Below are 22,881 nucleotides of genomic sequence, written 5' to 3'. Positions count from 1 at the left end.
GAAGTCAATTAAAATAGCAGTTCAATTGATAAAAAAGAAATCTTGTTAGATTAAGATTGATGTTAAAATGCCTGATTGTACATAGATTTATTATTAATATAAACTGCATACATGCCTACAGACTGTTTTATATACTTTCCGGAAGCACCAGGGCTGGCAGTTCTGCACTTAAAGGAAAACTCTGATTAATTCCTGTTTCCTGCATTGATTTAGATACTGAGATAAAGTTAGATGTCTCTTCTAGCATTTCCGTTAACTTACTCATTTCTGTTCTATTTAAAGAGTAGGGAATTCACACCATGCAAAAGTTCCACTCTTTAAAACACAATGTTTACAGCATTATTCAGAACATGCTAACAGTGGCCTATATCCAAAAATTGTATGCATTTTATACTAATACAGTGACATGACTTTAAAATGGTTGGTAATTGCAATTAAGAATTAAAAATGTTAGGAACTGGCAGAGAAAGAAAAGCTTTTGTCTTTTCAACTAGGTCATCCTTCATCTCATCCCCAGTTACCTGCCTTCTAATTTATACCTCTTAGCATTCAAAGCCATTTGTTTCAGTGATGGTATCAGGACTGATCTTTAAGTGACATCTTTAAACTAGATTTCTATCTTTTTTCCCCAGAAAACTCTTCCATTGTGCTTTTTTTTTTTTTTTTTTTCCTTCTTTTTTTCTTCCTTTAACTGGGGGCTCCTAAAAGTCTGCTCATTTCCACTGAGAACTGGTCCAATCCCCAGAGCTTTCCTTTACATACATTTTCAAAGTTCAGCATAGTTCTTTTTGTCCTACATTGCAAGCTTTCTAACACACGTCCTATTGGGCCAATCATGGCATATTAAGTGCTTAACAATTTTATTTCTAAAATATAACTCGCTATAAGTTTTCAGAAGGTATCACTAGAACCTTATCCAGGATAAGGGCTGCTATTGATGCTACATTTTTTTTCCCAGCAGTACTCAAGTATTCGTCAACAGCAAGCATGAAATCCCTTTCATTATTGGCTTACTCATTCAAACAGAGTATAAGATTGTATTTTTGCTCCTGATGTCCTGCATATTTCTTCTAATAACCAAGTCACCAAGGAAAGACGGTGTCTCTAGGTACATCCTGCTGCTCCTTTATTTTCCTTCCCAGCTAGACTGCTCCAGCTCCTTACACCTTCACCTGCTCCCCACTCCATCAGCATCAGCATCCCATGCAAACATCTCATCTTCCTAAAGCTGAACTCCGGGACACACATATCTCACCTATCATCCAAGGTCCTTTTTATTGGCAACAGCAGCAAATCCATTTGTCCCTTTCTCTTGTGCTTATTTGCATGGTGTATCCCATGCACAGAATATTTCTCCTTTCCACTACAAAATCCTCACATAATGTTGTCCCACCAGGTTCCCTCCATCCTTTGTTCCAGGGGGTTGGAAAACACTGTAATGTTGGCAAGCTGACATCCTTCTGGGTAGGCAAGAACACTCCATAAAGCTCCTTTGATCGTGGTAGGTATGAAGGTTGGTTTCTTTCTGGTAGGTACCAAAAGAAACTTATAATTTACAGAAATAACGATGCAATGATCAACTCCTGTGATCTAGCAGACACCTTTGAAAGGACAGAGAATATAGGACAAAGACACACCAAAGTCATTCCTACACTGCATACCCTTGCTGGATGGAAAGTGAAGGGGGAGGAGGAGGACTACATGAGGGCTTTTATGCATCAGCAGACTGACCCAGAGGCAGGTCAATCAGCAGAGTTTTGCATAGCTTCAGGTTTGCAATATTTCACTGAACATTTTATGCCTTCAGCCAGAATCCATCTAATCCTGACTAACTTGTGAATTTCCTCCCTATTTTTTTTTGGCAGGTAATACTAAGCATTGTGCAGAAGCAAGTGAAAATGAGTTAAAAGATCTGGCAATCAATTTCAACAACAGAAAATATAAACTGCATAACAGGAAAACTGCAGGATGAAGTACTTTAAAATGTAACTGTGATGAACAACTTGGCCCTGGCAAGGTAAGCAGAATAGATGACTGACTATGACCTTTCCATTTAAGACTTTTATTCTGCAAGACCCTTAAAAAGTATGCACCGTACAGTTACTTAAGCATAAAATCATACAGAAGTCAATTGATTAGGTAAAGCGAACCACGGAGGTCACAGCTTGAATGCTGCCATTTTAACAACACATCTTTGCTATTGTAATAAGTTCAGCAACCTCTCTGGACAGGGCTAAATGTGTGTGAACTAGGACAGAAAGGAGGCAGTCAGAGGATAGGAAAGAAAAAACACATAGAGCTTTTTCGCACTTGCAAGATCCTCGTAAAGTAATTGTGACTGCCAAGTCTGAAAGATGTCCTTTCAAATGGTTTCTTTACACATGGTAATTAGTCTGGCCATATCATCCAAGCCTTGGGTTTCTGATTGATAAGCACAGTTGAAAACCAAACTGACACACTTTTAAAATAAAAAATACATGAGATATGATAACCAAAAAGAAATCCAAAGATTTAAATAACTATCTCTGTATTTTCAGAGCTAACAGATGTACCTTCAGAGATAATACTTATCCAGACCTGCTGTAGTTAATAATGCAATATTTTAAAGGCCAAAATTCGCATCTGTACTACTGGTACAGACATTTTATGGAGTATTCATGTGAAAAACAGAACGGATTTCATAAATAAACCTGTTCTGCAAGGTAACAGTCTCTTTAAGCCTTAGTGTTACCTAATTAAATGCTGAATGTTGACCATCTGTCATTGTAATCTGTGAGTTCTCCTGAAAATAAATATAAACCACATATGCACTGTTAAAATCATTCTTATTAGAGCCATACAGTAACCCAGCCAGAGGGAGTGAGGGTGTCTGAACATGTGCGGTGAAGGGCAGAATCCACAGCCTGTCTGGATACATGTGGAGGCTCTGAAATACCATAGCTTGCAGGAGATGCCGTGGCCCAACCACCCAAGGTGTGCCCCAAGAGATCCTCTCTGCACTGGGCAGAGGCTGGCACCTGTTATTCACCGCAGCACAAAGAGGGTAGTTAGATCTGAGAGGCAGAATCTGGCTCCAAGTCTGCTGCTGTGCTGCAGTAACTATGCATTGTCCTTTGCTCACAGCTTCTTCCAAAGACATAATTAAGTTCTTAGTTGAAAAAGAAGAGGAAGAAAAAAAGTAATTATGTCTTGAGGTCAAGTCTAACAACTAAAATCAAACAGAGATCAAACATCCTGTCGAGTGTTGGTGGAGTTTGGTTTTGAAATTCATGGCTGGGACCCACCATTGATACAAACTTTCCATCGCACTTCTTACAAAGTAGAACATTTCAACCCAATTTTAGTTCAATGGCTTTCAAAGGGAATGCTGCACTTTACACAAGAGGAAGCCTTACCCTTAGCCTTCTCTCAAACGTGGAGATATTGCCTTTGGTCTGCTCCCTCCTTTGCCTCCATTCAATGAGGTTTGAGTTATGCTCTCCAGGAAGGGAGATATTGCACTTCCCCAGAGTGGGGCTGATGACTCCTGCTAGGATATGAGGCTCCGTGTTAAGTGTGATTTCCATTCCGCTGGCAAAGGTGACTCTCAGAGACCCATCTAGGCTGACCCGGTAGATATTCTGCGTGTTATCTGTCAAAAAACAACAACCCAAAACAGGGAACAGAAATTTTCAGATCTCCAGCTTTATGAAGCAAACATCAGGTGCAATGTCAAGCCTTGTTTGCCCCTAGTATACAGATCACTGACCAAACAGCAACAGCAGTGTGATTTTTGGAACCTGGAGGTCTTCATGCGTCTTAAAAGCTTTTTATTACATTTGTCCTGATGATTTACATTGTGAAAGTTCCCTGCAGGAGGAATGAAGAGTTTTTGCTTTTAGCCTAACAGTACATAAACTCACGGGCTGAGTTTTGATCACAGATATTTTGATGATTTGAACATGTTAGGATCTGTTAACAGAATAGCTCACTGCTTGAATGAATGTAAGGGGTTTCTGAGATCAATCAGGAAAACTGTTTTCAAAATGTCTTAAGATGATGCCCAGTCTGCTGTTCTGCCACTTTTCCCAATATCCCTGTACTGAAATTTTCACCCATTCCCCATTAGCAGCAGGACCCTGAGGCAGAGGCTCAGTGCCAGCCAGCCATGAGCCCATGGGATGGTGTGAGAGATGCACTAGGAGAGTTTTGTTGCCAACTTTTGTTGGCAGAAAATTGAATGGCCCAGCAAGGGTGGCACAGCAGGCAGCTCCAGAGGCTCAGCACTGTGCTGCAGAGGGCAGCTGGGACAACAGCTTATTCCTCCTCCAAACACTGCCAGAATCACACTGAGGGTCCACAGCAGGTCTCCAGTGAAATGATGCAAAGCCACACTGCCACCATACGCTTCCTGCCTCTTGGCTGTGCACTGTAATGCCTTCACTGCAGGCACAGCTCTGCCACACTGCCTTGCATTTGGCACAGGAAAGGGACGTGCACACAGGAGGCTATTGTGGCTCAGCTGCCAGGGGGCACTTTATGAATCTGCATGTTTAGGGTTAAGGGACAAAGCCTTTAAAATATAACTGAACACCTACCAGCTAGTTACTTTTTTTTTAGTGATGCTAAGGAAAAGTATCTTTTTCTTAGCTGTTGCGCACCAGCTGAAGTAATTGGGCCAGATCTTCAGGCGCGAATATATGGACAACAGTTGGGTATGTCAGAAAGTGAAGATAATGGATATTGCATTAAAAGAGACTTTTTGACTCAGAGGTAAGGATAAAATGTCTGTTGTTTGTTCACAGTTTGCTTCACAGTAGTTTTACAGAGATATGGAAATATGTAAACTATATAAATTCATAAATAGGATATGTATAATAACAACTATAGCTGTTCATTTCTGGTGCTGCTGGTAGTGTGCTAACTCACTGTTCTGAGACACAAAGCAGTAATATTCCTTCTTTGAGAAGCTTTGCATTTAAGACAAACACAATTGGGCAGTCAGCAGATGATGCAGAGAGCAGGTGGGATCACTTGGACAAATACTAACAAGTGATACTGCAATATAATATAACATAATTCTTTCCATTTATTCAGTGTTGTCTCTGCAATGCAGTAGTGAAAAGGGATGAGTGAGTATCTTGTGAGTTCTTCCTATTTTTTCCTCATAGAACTAAAGCTGAGAATGATAAACATCTGTGAATTGCTCCGAGTTACAAAGCAGACCTTCTCTGTAGCAGGCCTGCAAGAAATGCAGACCTATTTCCCAGCACCAGCTCCCAAAGCTTCTCCCCTTCTTGCTGAACAACACACTTGCTACAGAAAAATTAATATAGAGGAAAAAACAGATCGATTAAACTATGTAAACTCAAAACTTAGGGGATGAATCTGCACAATCTGAAGGAAGACATTGTGGCACTTCCATTAGGCAGAGAGCAAGTTCTTCTCAAAAGATCCAGTACACCAGCAGACTGAAGCTGCCAGGGGTTGAGTTAAAATGACATGTGCACAGGGGTTGAGTTAAAATCTCAGTGCCAAGGCAGCCACCAGCAGACATGGGTCATGCCTTCCTCCTTCCAACGAGCACTGCCACCAGGTCACAGCATTACCAGAAAGAATTGGAGAGCATGCACAGTGAAGGAGGAAGGCAGGCCACTTGCTTCTATGTTGGGAACAACAAGAAGCAGCCGTCTGCTGAAACAAGAATGGTGTCCACCCGCTGCAACTGCCTGGCTGAGGCTGAAACCCGGACAGAGGGGCAACAACCTCCCCACGCAGGCACCTACACCCAGACAGACCTCCCGAGGACTGAAAGAGCTGCCCAGACCCTCAGTTGCAGGGAACTCCAGAATCTGGAAGTTCCTCTAGGGCCTGAAGACAGAGGTGGGTGTCATGGGTGACAGTGTGCCCAGCTGGACAAATTTTTCGAGCCAAGTTCCCATGCTGCAAGAGGAGTTTAGCAGGCAGCATAGGATCCAGGAATCCAAGTGAGAGACTGATGCATGGCATTGTACTAAAAGAGGGGAGATTTAGATTAGATGTTTGGAGGAAAGTACTCAGAGGGTAGTGAGGCACTGAACAGGCTGCCCATGGAAGCTGTGGATGCCCCATTCCTGGAGGTGTTCAAGGCCAGGCTGGATGGGGCTCTGGGCAGCCTGAGCTGGTGGGAAGTGTCCCTGCCCATGGCAGGGGGTTGGAGCTGGATGGGCTTTAAGGTCCCTGCCAACCAAAACCATTCTGTGATTCTGTGAATTCATGGCATTGGCCAAACAAAGCATTTCAGTACTAAAACAAGAGTGGAGCAGGGCACTTTTTGGTCAGTATTTCTCAGGATAACAAAGCTCAGTGTATTATGGGTCGGTCCAATTCCCCTGAATACCAATGTGGGAAATAGAATGTAAAGCATGCATCCTTCAGAGATTTTAGTAACTGGAATCTACCAATGGGACTTTTCTAGGAGGAAAAGCATTCACTGGTGGTTTGCTCCTAAAAGGAACACCATGAGAAATGTAAGTATTATCTAGGTATCTGAACTGAAGCAAGGAAGAAACAAACGAACTAATTTTATTGTCTTTTTGTCAAACAATTAAGAATGTAATGTTCAGAATTTTAAATATAATTCTAAAGGAAGAAATAACATAAACGCCTCAATTACCTTGTTTTAAAGTATATATTGTAGAGGTAGCTGAGAAGTTTGTGGCTGTGATCACGTTCTCTCGGTTTGAAGTATCAAGTTCCACTCTTGTCAGTTTTTCAACATCACTGTGGAAGCTGCTGACTTCCCCAGTTGGGAATGTCGCATTGGTCAGGTGGCCATCGGAGTCATACCTGCAACACATGATGTTAAAGTGAGCCACGAAAATACATCACTGTTGTCTTGTAGATGCTATTAAAAAAAAAAAAAAGGTGGGGGGGATACTGTCAACACGTTATGAAAAAGTCAGTAAGTAATTCAAAACCTCTGGAGCACTGTTTCTAATGTGTCTCTTCAGTTCCATAGATAAACAGTTTGTTCTTTCTGATGGTTCACAAAGAAAACAATACAGAACAATGTGGTGCTTGATACTGTTCCATATTAATGCCTCCCATCTTCAAAATCTTATTGATCCAAACACATCTTTACTCATCCAAAAGAGCTCACTGATACTGCAGACATATTTGCATGAGTAAAACCAACCCATGTTCATAAAACATAAGCCTACTCGTGCAGGTAGGAAAGCATAATTAAGTTTTCATGTTTTATTAACTGTCTCCCCTCACTCACAAAGCATTTCTCAGCTGGTGTATCAACTGGTAAAGCCCCATTGCCTCCAATGAGGAGCTCTTCCAATTCACATCAGCAGATGAGCTGGCCATGTCTTTCACTTTCATGTGCTGGCATCCTTTCTTTAGGACCCTTGTTTACCCCTAATTACTCATACAAAATTTGTATATCACAAAAAGTATTGGTGAACAAAATCAGGAATTTTCTTTTCCACATGATATAAAAAAGAAAAATAGAGCAGCTGTTCCTTTCAAATGAAACAGTGGAGAATGAACCTAGTGAACATCTTTTTTTTTTTTTTTTTTTTTTTTTGACAAATAAATTCATTAAATGTTAAATACAATATGATCTCTCTCTCTTTCATCTCTTCCTGCCCTCATATATCACGCGATTTCCTCACATTCCTCCCTCTTGCCATTCTGCGCCAACTGACTGGGTGCCACGCCCAGTGATTAAAACTGATTCAGAGCACTAGTTTTCATCATTAGAAAACTCCATGAATGTTGGGCAATTACATTTCATTTACTGCTTGATGAAACAGATATGACAGCTTGCTAAGTTATGTGAATTTTCTACCATACCATAGAAAAATCCTCAAATCATGCATTTTTAAGGCGTAAATGCAGACAGTTTATTGGAATGTAGTTGTGCTTAAGAGTCTGGATGCACCTCTGCTAAGAATCTGCGTTTGCTGCTGGATGCTGCTAATGATGAGATACACAACTCTCCATGTAGCTGAAAATGGGAATCATAAAAATCATATGATATCCTGAGTTGGAATGGACCAACAGTCATCGAGTCCAACTCCTGGCTCTGCACAGGAGCACCCACAAATACAGAATCATAGACTAGATAAGGTGCTGAACAATTAAAATGAGGCTGCAGAGCACATGCCAAGATGGTCCCACTAACTTCAAGGAAAACGCTCAGTGTCTCAGTAATAGTGTGACCATCTAAAGGGCTTTTTTGTTCCAGATTGCTCTAAGAAACCAGCCCTCTGAGGACAGATTCTGCCATCTTTCACGTGATGGATAGTAGCACACTTGGACTCTGTTCTTGTAGGGGAATGTCCTACCCATACTAATAGGGGCAGAATCACGACATATTTCTTAAAGTTAATTTGGTGCCCAGTTATGCCACTGTTAATCATTCCGGTGACCATTTAATCATGCAAATAATTGCATTGATTTCAGTACTCACATGAGGAAGTGCTCACCAATATTAGAAATGCACGCTTGGGGATAGAGCTTCACAATCTATTTGCATTTCGATGTGTAGCACAATTAAGATTTGTATCATTTCAAAGGGAAAGCGGTCTATTTAATTTTTTCAGAGAGGGTTGTTTCTCACAGGTGTTTTCTTGTTCTTGATTTAATAGAGGCCCAGTGCCCCCCCCCCCCCTCTTTTATGGCTTTAATGATATAATATTAAAAAAACAAACAAACAAAACAAACAAAAAAAAAACAAACAACTTAGATGACTGAAATTGTACATTAGCTATAATTTTATGCAAGAGGTCTTTCAGTACTTCCATTCCATCAGATTAGAGTAGATGGATGACGAGTACTTTTGTAGGTAGTTTTCTGCCTCTTAATAATCTCCCTGTATGAGTGAATCTGACATCTAGGTAGATGTTCTGAATAGTTCATTATCTTTGCTCATATTCCCAAGTACGTGTGATATGTGTTGTTAAATAAACTTATCCCTATTTCAGCTTGACAGTACTATGGGTTGAATTTTGGATGTGAATGCAAAACTAGTTTAAACAGAAAAGGTGATTCTAAGCAATTGGAGAGTTGTTCATCTCTTGACTTCAATACTGTGTTTATACATGACTTGAAGCAATTCATATCTAAGTTACCCTTACCAATTTTTAAATTACATTACTGGAAAGTTATGTTTGCTTAAAGGATGACTAAAGACCATCATCCCCTATGACCTATTAATAGCAAAAAGGAAAAACCAAGTCCTGAAAACCCATCTATTCAGCACAGCATTTGTTATAGTCAATTGTCCCTCTGACTGCAGCAGCTTGGGTGACACTGGTATCTCAGCCACTCAGAAAGTTGTAATATATTATGAAGATGACGTGAAATATTGGCCTGAACAATAAATATTACTTCACTATTATAAATATTACTTCACTATTAATACTAATAATATATTATATATAATATATATAATAATATATAATAGAATATAATAAGTAATAATACAATAATCTAAGTAATAAATATTACTTCACTAGTAATATTATAAATATTACTTCACTAAAAAATGACCTCACTATTTAATCTTGCTGTTATTTTTGTAATGTTAACAGCTATAATTCTGTTAATTCTACCGACCGATCTAGATTGGTAGAAGTACACCGTCACGCAGTTGGTACAACTGAAAGGACAGTGTCTTTCCAAGTATCTTTGCATGAAAAAATCAGTATTACTTACAATGGCAGGCACTTGCAAACAGGCAAAATACTTTAAAAGAAAATCTCACTAAGCATGAGTCCTACTTTAACAAACTGCTTGCCAGAAGACAACAGGAATGATCAATAATTGTCTGAAAAGATTTACACTCAGGGTCTGTTGGACAGAGTAAGAGTACTGATATTAAGCCCACTGAGAAGCACATGACTGCACATAATCTGCTCTAACATGCTCTAACAATCAAGGCCCTGCAACGATGCATGTTGTTCAGCATTTTAAGAAGTAATAGATGTGGCTTGGAGCTACTGTGAAAGCTTTTGAAAGTGTCCATGGTTGGGATTGATCCCATCCTCAGATACAGATTTAAATGGATCAGTCCTGGTGCTGAAGTTATTCCAAGGAAGCACATATTTGTTCTGCATATAATAGGTACCACTCTTCAGTCAATGTTTAAACAGCACCAGCACAACCGTGAGCTTTGTATTTTTGCACAATACTTTTAACTTCTATCAGTAGGTGCCTGATCATGAGAACGGAACCGGTAAGGCTCTGTATGGTTTTGTTTTCCTGCTTATTGTAAAAAATGGCCCTAATTGCTTATACTTAGATCAACTCTGTCAATTCAGCCTGGTTTTGGCAGAATAATGGAAGGCAGAATAGAAAAACATTCCCTTGAATAACAAATCCCACACTCTAGGCAGCAGTTTTCTCTACTTTTATCCTGCTTGCTATCCTACCATTTTAATAAAATGTAATTCTAAAAAAACTGTAATGATGGTGACTCAATTGCCTCTCCAGTTGACTTATGCAGTAACTTAATTCTCCTCAATGTGTGTTCTGTTCATATCTCACCTGGACGTCTTTTCACTTTTGTTTTTAATCATAAACTCCCATGCCCTACAGAAAGAAGGCATAATTCTCCTTGAACTGTGAACTGATAGTGCAATGTTAACATATGACTTCCATCAATCACTTATCACTTCCTCTAAGAGGGATTATGATGATTAATTATAAATAATGAGAAATCCTGATACTTCACACCTCTTTATGAATCAAACATGAATTTTCTCTTGGGTTGCGCTCTCTCTGGGACCAGTCTGGGAAGTTCTTACTGTATCTTTACTGTCTTGTCTTGCTCTTAAGGAGCCCTGTCAAATGTCTCAACATCTTGCTTGTAAGGCCACTCCTGATACATATTCTTTTGCTATTACATACCTTTTTTTTTTTTTTTTTCCTTATATATCCTGTTTCCCTGCGGACAGGACAAGTCCACTCCTGTGTTTGAACATTCCTTCCACTGAGATTCTAAATTTCTTTTGTAACACTCCCTTTTCCTATAATATAGTAATTTTCCTTTTTTTTGCCTTCCTCAAGAATTTTGCAAATCTGTGATTCATATCACAACTTACCTCTACTTCTTTACATACCAAAAATTCCAAAACCACATTTGCATTTAGAGAAACAGAGATTCACAGTAATGAATTATGAATGAAGTATAATTTCAGGCATTTTTTTGCTGCATATAATGGGCACTATGCACAGAGCTTTTACATATGACAAGCACTTAAGAAATGATAGTGTTTCATATTGTAAAAGCTTGTACAACAGCACTGCTTGTCCTTTCTCATGCAGTGTTAGTAGCAGGGTGTCTTCTGAAATTACTAGAACTGACTCAAAAAATTTCAATGTATGTTTAAAACAGTGTTCCTTACACCAGGCACTTAATGTCATGGACTTACTCATACACAGTTGTCCATCCATTTTCATCGCTTTTGGTTGCTAGAAGTCCTGTGTTTCCGGGATATGTCATCAGAGCCAGGTTGTAGCCTTGGGCATAAACCCTTTTCAGAACCCCATTGCTGCTTATTGTCAGCCAGTACACCTGGCCGCCCGGCACCACAACCCACAGGGGCAAGCCGCTTGTGTCTCTGCGGATGTGCACTGAATTCCCATTACTGCTGGTGATCGTGCCGATATCCCCTTCACTGCTATAGGTGAAATTGTAAATATAGTCCCTCGTGATGAGGTTCAGTGTGTGCAGGTGGGTGCCATTGATGGTGAACTGGTACAGTTCTTGATCTGCTGGTGAGGCAATCTCGTACATGTTTGTGTCACTGAGGTGAGCCTTGTTCCGGCTGACTGCACGGATGCGAACATTTCCAAGGTCTGCTACATACAGCGTGTCATCAGGAGAGACTGCTAGGGAAGAAGGTGCTTTCAGCTTTGCATCTTTGGCATATCCACCATCACCTGTGGGAAAAAATGGCAGTTTTAGTAATCTGTAGTATCTGTATTTAAGCTGAACCTCGAAGCCTGCCACACTGCTTCTCCTCAGGATCATTTGCTTGTCAATAAAATAGTATCTTCTTCCTATTAACTAAACCCCCATTATCTAAAGTTGGTGCAATTCTAGATCAATCTCAATAAAGACAAACAAACTATAAATTATCTAATTTACATCATTTCTGCTAACTCCAAAACCCTGTTGCTCAGGGAAGTATTGTGTGGCAAAACGTGAAGGAAAAAAAATTATGACAGGTAAGTTTTGTTTCCTATTTCTTGTCTGTTGGTATGTAGTCTGAGTAGAATTGTGATATAAATAAAACAGAAAATAAACATCAGTAATTCAGTTAAAATGACAGTGAACCAAAGATTAGTTTGTACTTATTAAAAGCTCACACTACAGGAAAATAAATTATAATAGCCAAAAAGGGCACTCAAAATCACCCCTTCTGATATTACTTGATAATTTACTTGGTATACATAAATACTGTGTATTTCAAGGTTCAGGGAGGATATTTGCATGATCGTGGGCTGTATATGCATATCTAAATGACTTCTCATGGCCAGGATTTTGTGTAACTAACAAGAAAGCATATTAAGCCTCACTCTTAGGGAACAATGTGTTACTGTTTCTATTGGTCCCCTTCTTCTGACTGAAAAATGCAATTTGATGGAAATTTTCAGCATACCCTTTGCTGCCTTGGAAACAGACAAATTAGCTGGTCTTTCTGCCAGCCTGACCCTGCCTTTCACCAACCCAGCACTGGCACAATCATTAGATTTGCCAAAGGTTTTATTTTTTGCACTGAGGAGAGAGTCCCTCAATAGGAACAATCGACAGGATCCTATTCAGCGCCGGTCCAACAGAGCCGTAACTGAAGCTGGCAGCACGTGGCAAAGCTCATGAGACTTTGATTAGCAACTCTGGGTCAGGAACTCGCCTCCCGTGGAAGACCATTGACATTTTTTTTCTCTCATTTCTTGACATACTTAATGTTTTCTTGTCAGTAATTAACCTTTTGCTTGAAACAGAAGGCTTAAGAATTATGATGGTATTACGAAAATGAACAAAGTGGTTCTTGGAGATGACAAGATGACAACATACCGCATTCCTCTGTAGATGGGAACACTCTCCTTTGTTCCATCATTAAATAGGTTTGTATGAAAAAAAAAATCAAAATTAGTTTTGTTGCATTGAGGGGAGAGCTGTGCTGCTGAGAATGCCCAGGGTGTGCGGTGTGGGTCTGGCACTGGTGGGCCCAGTTTGAAAAGCACAAGGAAGCAGAAATTTTGAATAACATGTGTTTGCATCATTTAGCTAGGTGTGCCATGGGACACAAACAATGGCAAGGTGTGAGCTAGTGCTTTTCACTGGATGTGGAACATTCTGGTACTCTCCGTGGTGAAGAAGGTTGCCTGATCCAGTAGCATTTAGGTGCAATCTGCACTGGGGCTGATACTGTCTTCAGCATGAGTAAAGCTGACACAAAAAAACATTCTTGGAGATCATTTTGAATTGTTTGTAATCTCTATATTCAAACAGGAAAATCTAAAGCCACCCAGAGGTTCCAGTGACAACTGAAAGACTCACATCTCTGCACCCAATGGGTTAAACAGAGCTGCTGATAAGGTTTTCAGTTTTCCAAGAAAACTGAACTATTGCTCAGTTCTCCTTCCTTCTATCACTTTGCTGGTCTGCAGCTGTGCCAGGAGGTCTCAACAGACCAGGGACAGAAAAACAAAAAGTGTTGTCTTACCTGAAAAACAGTCACAATTAGGATCAATCTTGCAGTCACAATCTGATGGGGTTCCAGCGATTATGGAGATCTCACCGTTGGTTGTGACCTGTTGTATACGATTGATCTTTCTTTCATCTGTCTCTGCAATGTAGAGGATCCCACTGTGAGATACAGCGATGGCTCTGGCTGACTCCAGGGTGGAATGGATGGCCACCTTGCTGATGATAAAGTGGTCGATGCCTGGCACCTGGCAGTGAATGGGGCGCCCTGCAATGATGCGCACACGCCTGTTCTCAGAGATCTGCAGGACGATGTTGTTGTCCAGGACGTACAGAGAGTTGTCTAGGGGGTTCACTGTGAGGTCTGTTGGCCACTCTAGCCGCACCTGGGAAAACAAATTGAGAGGAAGGCAGGGAAAAGAAGACAAGAAAAAAGGATGATTACGACAATAAGACAGTTTTGTTCAGCCATCTCTGATGACCGTGTCATCATGGCACTCAGTGGATTTGCCCACTGCTGCTATGCTACTATGGGCTACTGCATTTGGCAGAAGAAGTTTCTACAAGCATACTCTTTTCTGAGATCCAGCACCAATGTGGAACTAAACTTGATTTTGAAAGTAATTTTGCATCCTCTGAAACGTATTTGCACAAGTCCATTAAGGATGGAACTTTATTATACCTATGCACTCATGCAAATAAAAGCATACACTTCATGTCACGCCATATCAGCCAGAAAATTCTCCAGGTCTGAGCGTTATTGTTCCGAGGCTGTAGTCAACACTGGCAGAGTGGAAAACAGTTAGAGGTTGTCAATGTCCTAACACTCTAATTGACCGTTAGCGCAAAAGGAAAATGACATAGTAGGAGAGTACGACACATTGCCACAATTTAGTTACCAGGCCAGAAACGTTAATAAGACTGATGTGCCAAGAGAAATACAAGCTCATTAATTCTTTGTAACACAGTAATACACCAATATATCAGACTTCACATAATACAGTAGCTGAACCATAATTACTTATAATGATTTTGGTTTGTCAATTCAATATTTCAGTCATGTATTAAGGAAATTCTTCATACTTAAGGTGAGATTTTTGTCTTTTTCCATGCAAGTGAGAGTACCAACCAAGCAAAGTTTCCAAGTTTTCCAAGATGCTAGAAGAATGACCTCACTCGCCTGATGCTTGCTGCATCAGGATCTGCAGGAATATTGTATGTTCCCAGTTAGAGGTGGGGCAGTCCGTCACCCTGAAAGACAACTGGTATGGAGGATGATGTCTGCAGTGCGCGCTTGCCACAGCTTTGAACTGCTCCTACTGAGAAAGCTCAGTAAGTGGTGGAGGTGGACTGGGAAACAGCAACGGAGGAGACTGGTCCCACTCCCCAGCTAATGGCTGATGGAGGATTTGGGTTGCAACTTGTCTGTGGAAAGGTCAGAGAACAAGTGAGTTGCAGAGATTGCAACACAGTCTATTTTTGTCTGTCTCAGGGTGCTTTGCTTGTTATCCTTTGTGAAGAGATGGCTGCTTTTATCTGAGTGGAATTTTTCTGGACTAAATATTTCAGCTATCAGAAGAGAACAAATGCCAGGCTAAAATGCAGTGGATTTATACGCAGTTGTCACAGAAGCTTCCACTATTTCATTTACCGATTTGGTTGCTTTTTTTGTTCATTTTCCCACTGCACTAATTAAAAGATCTATGAACGTAGAGACTGCAGATGCTAATACAATGTTCAGTGTTGCAGAATAACATATGGTGGAGTGTGTGGCCATTGCAAGCCACCTGCTCGCCTGGGGTCAGCTCAAGCACCAGGCTGAAGGCCAAGTCTCTGCCTTTTGTGAGTATCGGTATTTCCTGAACAACCTCATTTCCACGAGTACATTGCTGGTTTGATAATTGATGCTTTAATAAAGCGAGGGCACTGTGGCTACTGTGTCTCACCCTGCGTGGTTACATGGTGCACCACATAATTATGAAGGCTCATGGAAAAATCGAACTCCTCCTTGTGCCCAGTCCATTTTACTAGACAGCATAATAACTGGCATTAAGACTAATGCTGTTGGGTTCAGGATCTCTTCTGAACCAGGTGGTGGAGTCATTCCAAATCATGATAAATGTGGTGAAACAGTTGGAAACAGATTCCTCCCATAAAGGTGTTGAATTCTGGGCATGTGAGATTGCCTGGATTTCACCCAGTGTGTTAGGGCTGCTGTACACCGAGCTGCTAGTTAGTTTTCCTTGCTTCAGCTGAGAGCTCACTAGGAAGCTGAACCCTCTGCAAGGCTATTTGCAGGAAAATTGGAAGAAACATATCTGCAATGTACCTTTAATGCTGAACATTTGATTGCTCTATCAAAGCAAATGGATTATTTTTAATAGCAAAAAGACATCCTTAACTGCAGTGCCTCCTTCATAGATCACTTTGCTGTAAAACCATAACTAGATTATTAGTGAGAAAAACTTCGGACTGAAATTACCTATTTTTACCATAATGACTCTGCATAACACCTGCCATGTCTTAATACACGGTTTTCCTTCATGGACCAGGCACGTTGTCTTTGCCCCAGTGATTAAATTGAATTCCTCCCACTGTGAAGGTATGTCTGGTGTCTTGCAGATAAACAGAGACTGATTTGGACCAAAACAACTTTTTCTCTGATTGATTTGAGGCTGGTTTTGTTTATTGAGGTAGAATAAGCTTTTATGGAAATGTCCATTTCACTTGCAGTGAGGTGCCTACAACCCATGAAGAGGTTGAGTCTTAACAGCTGTCATTATCTGCAAGCACATTTGCTTTCATACTGATCACTTCTGTAAATCTAGCGGCATTATGATAAAAATAGATAAAATTCGAGCTGGGGACATCATGTAAATAATTCTGGTTACTACACCTGACCTGTCACCTAGCTTTTTGCAAAGCTCGCAGAAGGATGGCTACGGCTTCTCATTCCTGGGTTTAAAGCAGTCATGGATGTATTAATGGTCTAATTCCAGGTGAAATATTAAAGCTAGCATGTACCTGTCTGGAGGCTGCAGCATAAAAACAGCTTCTGCTCACTGCAAGCTCATGCTAGTGCAACTGGAGGGAAAAAGAGGCCAAGTAAAGCAATCAAACATAGAAACAAATACAAAATGCTGAGCATTCTCGATCTGCGGAAGAATTTCACAGATTTAGAAAACCACCTGCATTGTTCTTGTCAGGATCTAGCTTCATGGCATCTTAAACCTGTGTGAGCTGGGGCTGCTGCCATCCCACCCAGCCCTTCTCCCCCTGCAGCCCCTGCAGCAGGACTGCTCTTTTAGTGCTCCTGCTGTCTGTGGTTATACGTTGCTGGCTAAAAACTAATCACCTCAATCAGCTTAAGCTGAAGTGTAAGTGCACCCTTAGGTTCACTGTTACCTTGAAAAGTCACTGGTTGTTTCTTTTCTTTGTGAGCAAGCTGCCCTCTGGCAGATTTCTGTGACCAAACCATCAGTTGTGCTTCATTCAAACCCAATAAACATATTACAGAGAAGCACTTCAATTCTTATCTGATATGACTGTGCCTATTTAAAAGTTTTTCCAGATAAAAAACTCAGTTAGGGTTAGAATATTAAATCAGTTAATATACGTTTAATCTGAAGCAGAACTTCACAAGCCCCCATAGAAAGCTGTCTCCCATATATGTATATTTTTTATAACCAAAAATTGCTCCAACCACAAATGTTTTTTTCTGATACATGATGGCTTCGTTTTTTAAGCAGTGTACAGAAATGGCATTGTGGATTACCCCGTTATAAACAAAGAGACAAGATTTGTTCAGTAGCAGTCAGCACGTTACTTTACAGATTGAAATTCTCAGGTGACAATCCTGTTTTAGTTCACTGGAGATTGAGCATATGCAATGGAAATCACTGCGGAAACAAGTGAACCCTTGAGCAATGAGACCTTTTGCATATAAGTATTAACATGTCAACTTTTCTGGGAATTCAGCATTTAACTGTCAACATAAAGGCTCCCGCTATATCTAATAATCAATGTCTGGATTGAGAAGTGCAAAATTAACACCTACTGATGTGGGTGTACTGATGTACTTTCTAATACATTTTTTCATGTCAAGTATGCTGGAAAACACAAAGTGCACTAAGATGATTTCAATTTAAATGAATTTCCACTGGGAGATCTACATTTAGGTAGATAAATAGCTCTCAGACCTTACTGATATTTTTTCCTTTCTTGCAAAAATTATTTATATGTTTGTATAACTATCTACCTACCTATCTGGTTTTGAAAACTTGAAATATTCCTCCCATAGTAAAGGATTAAAATTAAATAAATAATGTGAGTATTTTTTGCAAAGCAGCATTCACTAATTTACTTCTTTAACATACACACGGGCGAACATTTCAGTGCTAGTTCATGAAGAGTACCATTTTGCTTTTGGTTTTGACCATATGGCTAAAACTTGTGCACATTTTGCACAATAATTTACAACTGTGGCATTTTTGGTGTTATTTGAAGGAAATCAGACCAAACACACTCTACAGTTCATATCAAAGTAAGAGAAGTAATGAGGGAAAAATTTATCCTTGTACTCAGATGCAGATTTCAAGAGCTTAACTGTTTGAGATGCTGGGGCCAATTTCAATAGGATAAACTTAATTTATTGTGGATTAAAAGAAGCTGCACAAATCCATAAAAAGGCTTCACCATTGCTTTGATTTCTTGCCATGCATTGCTTGTATGTTTTGGTTCAATTTCATGTAGTAGCATGAAATTCATGCCAATTTTTTTCTGATAGTCCTTACTGATGGATTACTTCCTATCTGTACTGCTCAGCATCAAGCACTTTTATTTATTCTAACTTTGTGTGCGTTCAGCTCTATGATATGCATTCGCAGACCTGATCACAACCTCCTCCATATTTCTCTGTTGCTGCTAAATTCGTTTTCTCATCTCCTCCTATGTATACTCACTTCAGCTGCTGTTTCCAGTCCTACCCCTGTTTCACACCACAGCGTTGTTCTAAGTGGTGTTTTACTGTTTTTCACTTTTCTGTCTAACCCCTTCATTTTTCTTCTCTTTCCCTCTGTGAGAAAAGGCTTGGAGAAGGGACTTGCCCAGGTGGTCTATTAGGGATGAGCATGTAGTTTGCAAGGCTGAAGGAGACTGGTTCTGCTTCCCTGAACGTTTTACAGGATGTCTCACTACATATATTTCTCTCTATTTTCTCACAGTTGACAACCACAGATATTTTTTCATCATCTTCTGTCAGTTTGGTCTCACTTCTGGGCTCTTTCCTTTGTTGACACTGACACTGTCAGCTCCCCTCAGCAGCTTAGCTTCTTCCTTAATGGCACACAGAGCCATAATTCAGCTCATGTGGTCTGACACAGGGGAACACTTCCCCATGGTGGGATTGCAGCTTCCTCCCACACTGAATGAGCCTTTGTTTCTCATGCTCCTGATGCTGCATATTATAAAATTCAGAATTATGCAGTTCAGCTGTAGCAGCCCCTGCTCTAAACTTTACAAATCTTGCTTTCTCTCCATTCATTGTTCCCAAGTGCAAAACCAAAATAAATGAGTTTTGCAGCCCAATGACCGTTTTTTTCTACCCTAGACTGGGAAAGCAGCTGTGGCACATTTACAGATGCAGCTTAGAGGTTTAAGGCCACCAGCTCCCTGGGATCATGGCCTGAGTACTCTGTCTGCCAGCCTACCTCTGCTGTCAATTATCTGCAGTGGATGAGGGAGCAGCGGAGGAGTGCAAAGGCAAAGACCACACCACCGGTTTTCACTGCTCGTCTTCCTTCACTTGCCGCAAGCTTCGTTGTGTTCTGTTTCCAGCTGTCTTGTTGTTTCATAATTTCTTTTTTTTATGATTTTTTCTTCTGTTTCACAACTTCAAAGACTGTATGTGGAATCTTGGGTCTACTAAATTGATAGGAAGAGTTGATTTCCATGGGGACAGGTTTCACGCTGCCTCTATTTAATAATAGAAGATTATCCAGAAACACATAAGCCCATTGACTATGAAAATCAATGGGACTTAGATTCCTAAGCCATTTAAGTCTGTTTAAACATGGTATCCATGGTTTATGCAGGTTATGAAAAAAATACTTTCTTAAACACCCAGAAGGAATTTAAGACATATTTCTAGCAGGCTGGTACCTCTGAGAGGAGGAATCCGAGACTCTTCAATTAAAATGTCTGAAAATAGACCATGAATCTGAATCTAACCCAAACGTGTCCCCAGTGCTGAAGTGGGAATAGATGTCCTCCAAACATACCTCTACAGTTAATTTGCATAACCAAAAGGAGGGAGAGGGAGTAGCTGGTAATCCAGCTAACAGGACTAACACTGCTGTGCCTCACTTTCTACCTTGTACTGCCGGGTCCTGTGCTGGGTAGATTAGATGGCACAGAAGTAAGATTACATAAATCTCAAAATATCTCTCACTAATTTTGGCCTCAGCTTCCCATTCTGGGTCCAGAATTTATGGATGCAGAAAGCCATTGTGCTGCCAATGCAGAAAAGGTGGGAGAAAGATCTTGAAAAGCTTAAAATGAGACAGTAATTAAAAGCTGTTTGAGAATAGTGAGAGGTGGGAGCTAGTATATTGCAATGTCTTTTGCTTTCAATAACTCCTGAGGTTTATGAAAGCATCTAGCCTGAAAACTGAGAAGAGAGGATACACCGAAATTAAATTTTCAAATCTGAAAATAACTCCAGCTCACAAAGAACGCAAAAACTCTTCCTGAGAACAACACCAGCTGCTGTGAACACGTCGCCCAAATATTCTGGCTCTGCCCTGAACACTGAGTCAAACTCAAGACTTTTTTTTTTTTTATTATTTTTAATTAAACCTTCCTACAGGCTTGTGCCCAGAATTCTGTGATTCTGTCTCTGCAGAATCGTGAGGTGTGACAGTGGTGCTACTCCCCTGGCCCTGGGCTGGTCAGGAGGTGACACAGATGGAAGAACAAACTAGTTCTTCATGAAACTGGAGCAGAGAGTTAATGCAAAACCAATACAGACAAGTTTTGATTTTTTTTTTTCCCTGCAAATAATACATATGTTCTTTATGGATAAAAAAAAATCTAGACACGAAAAGCAATTGAAATAATTTGAGTCCTTACTTTTTCAGAAATTATCACCAAGATTAATTGTTATCATAACATGATTTTCTGCCATCGATTTTTCTCAAGTATTTACACAATAGATACTTAAAATGAGCAGAATCAGTGTAATCCAACTAGCTGTCATCTTGCATAGAAAGCAAATTCATACTGCTCTTAGACTTCAAACAGCTAATAAAAGTACTTAGGCATCCTGCATTTTGCAGAACAAACAAGAAAACTGTACTCCTTGCAGAAATTCTATGTAACTATCATTTATATTGAGTAGATACTTGCATGAAAACTCACTGGAGAGTATTTGATCCTTGTCTAAGATTACAAGCAGGCACTCTATTTTAAATTTTTGTCAGCTAAGAGCATTGGTTATTGCTGTGATGCATATTTAGATTTGCATTATCAGATTGTGCCAGAAAAGCATACAATGATAAAGTTTAGGACTAATGTTCCCAAGAAAAACTCAAGATGTATTCAGAAAGGCTCTCAACTTCTCTAGCATATCCTGGATCTCAGGTTCTCAGTATTTTCTAGATCTAGAAAGCAACAGGAGTCTCTCTACACAGTGCTAGATTTAGATACTTCTGAAACCGTTTTATAAAACTTCTATTTTCCTTTATTCCTTAAAACCCAAGAACACTGAAACAAATAGTATATGTTATGAAACATCCTGGATGGGAGCATGCAAAAATCATTTCACAACGAAATGACTGGCTTACAATTAGGCTACTTATATCAAGTTTCAATCATTTGATCTCTCCTGATTCCCTGAATTTTTGACATACCCTTCATGAACCATTCAATGTGCTTATTATAGTTCATACTAGGAATAGCAAAAAAAGTTGGCTTTGTTGTTACCATTGATACGGACACAGAAATCTAACTATGAACTGGCAAGAAAAATTGAAGAAAAAAGAAATACATATGGATGGAGGACCTAGAGGGTTTTACATCATATCATGACTTTCTCCAGTTTTCACCTACATCTACATGCTGTTCAGTTTTCCATTTTGCTTTGCGCAGTTGATTGAATGGCTACCGAGTGATATTCAGATGCTTATGATTTTCCTGCAATGTGACCTACATTGCTAAACTTCATGAATTTATCCTCCAAGGCAGTGTATCATTTTGCATGCCGTTCCCGTCCCAGTGGAATCTATCATCAGGAGATGAGGCCCGGTTTGTAAATGCTGCATGTCCTTCAGACATTTTTAGCTAATTTGTTTGTAAATGTGAGCGCTATAGTCAGAGTAACAATCTGCAAAAAGTGCTACTCTCTATCATTCTGTTTGCATCTCTCTGTGCCCAAACTTGAGAATGCACAGCTATAAATTCAACCTCTGTATGGCATGCTACAAAAGGATACAACCAATTTCTGTCTTAACATTTGCTTTTTTTTTCCCCCCTCCACTAACACGATGCCTGTTCATTCATTTTTACTTGGCAGAAACAATGGTAGAAAAGATGCTGAAGCCAAACCTTCATCATGAAGAGGAGAAGTCAGGTGTTCCTCACTGCCATCTCTCAGACACAGCCCCTTACTTCTGTGGTTGCCACAGCTTGCTTCTGTTTGAGTCCTAACAGTAATACTGGAGATATTGCTAATACCTCCAAAGCAACACTTCCCGGTATTAAAACCTTTTCAGCCTTTGTTTATAACTAGCTTTGAGACACAAGAAGTACCCAGACAGCAAGGGAACAACACCCTCTAGAGTTCTCTCATGCTGACATGCTTCAAAGTCCTGCTCTTTGTAAGCAGTTATTATTACAGGGTTGTTTTGACAGGATCTACAGACTTTCAGGTTCCCCTTAGCACCTGGAGCAATTTGCAGGCCAGACTGATCGCTGTGCTGGCTTTTCTGAACCCCCTCCCAGCAGTTGCTGTGGTGCAATGCTTTCAGTCGTGCAACCATTCCCACACTTGCTTTTATAGTTTCAAATGCAGCAGTTTGCAGCTGTGTAAAATTTCAATGACCTGACAATAAAATTAAATGCCTACATGTTTTTATTTTTCACTTACACTGGTTCTATTTGTGTAATTTCAGTAAGCTTTCACCTGACCTGCCATG

General features: G+C 40.1%; 1 protein-coding gene across 5 annotated transcripts in view; it reads right to left on the bottom strand.

Annotated features, from left to right (window-relative positions):
- Window positions 1-22,881, bottom strand: part of TENM1 (teneurin transmembrane protein 1) — a 918,746-nt gene that overhangs the window by 15,111 nt on the left and 880,754 nt on the right. For all 5 annotated transcript variants that reach the window (XM_068696724.1, XM_068696723.1, XM_068696726.1 and 2 more), the window contains 4 exons: window positions 13,710-14,076; window positions 11,409-11,919; window positions 6,635-6,807; window positions 3,396-3,631 (listed from right to left, as the gene is read on the bottom strand). In XM_068696724.1, coding sequence (XP_068552825.1) covers window positions 3,396-3,631; window positions 6,635-6,807; window positions 11,409-11,919; window positions 13,710-14,076 — 1,287 coding nt within the window. The remainder of the gene's footprint in view (window positions 1-3,395; window positions 3,632-6,634; window positions 6,808-11,408; window positions 11,920-13,709; window positions 14,077-22,881) is intronic.

This window comes from Anas acuta, chromosome 13 (assembly GCF_963932015.1).
Source record: "Anas acuta chromosome 13, bAnaAcu1.1, whole genome shotgun sequence".
NCBI lineage: Eukaryota > Metazoa > Chordata > Aves > Anseriformes > Anatidae > Anas > Anas acuta.
This window is presented reverse-complemented; position numbering and strand designations above follow the sequence as displayed.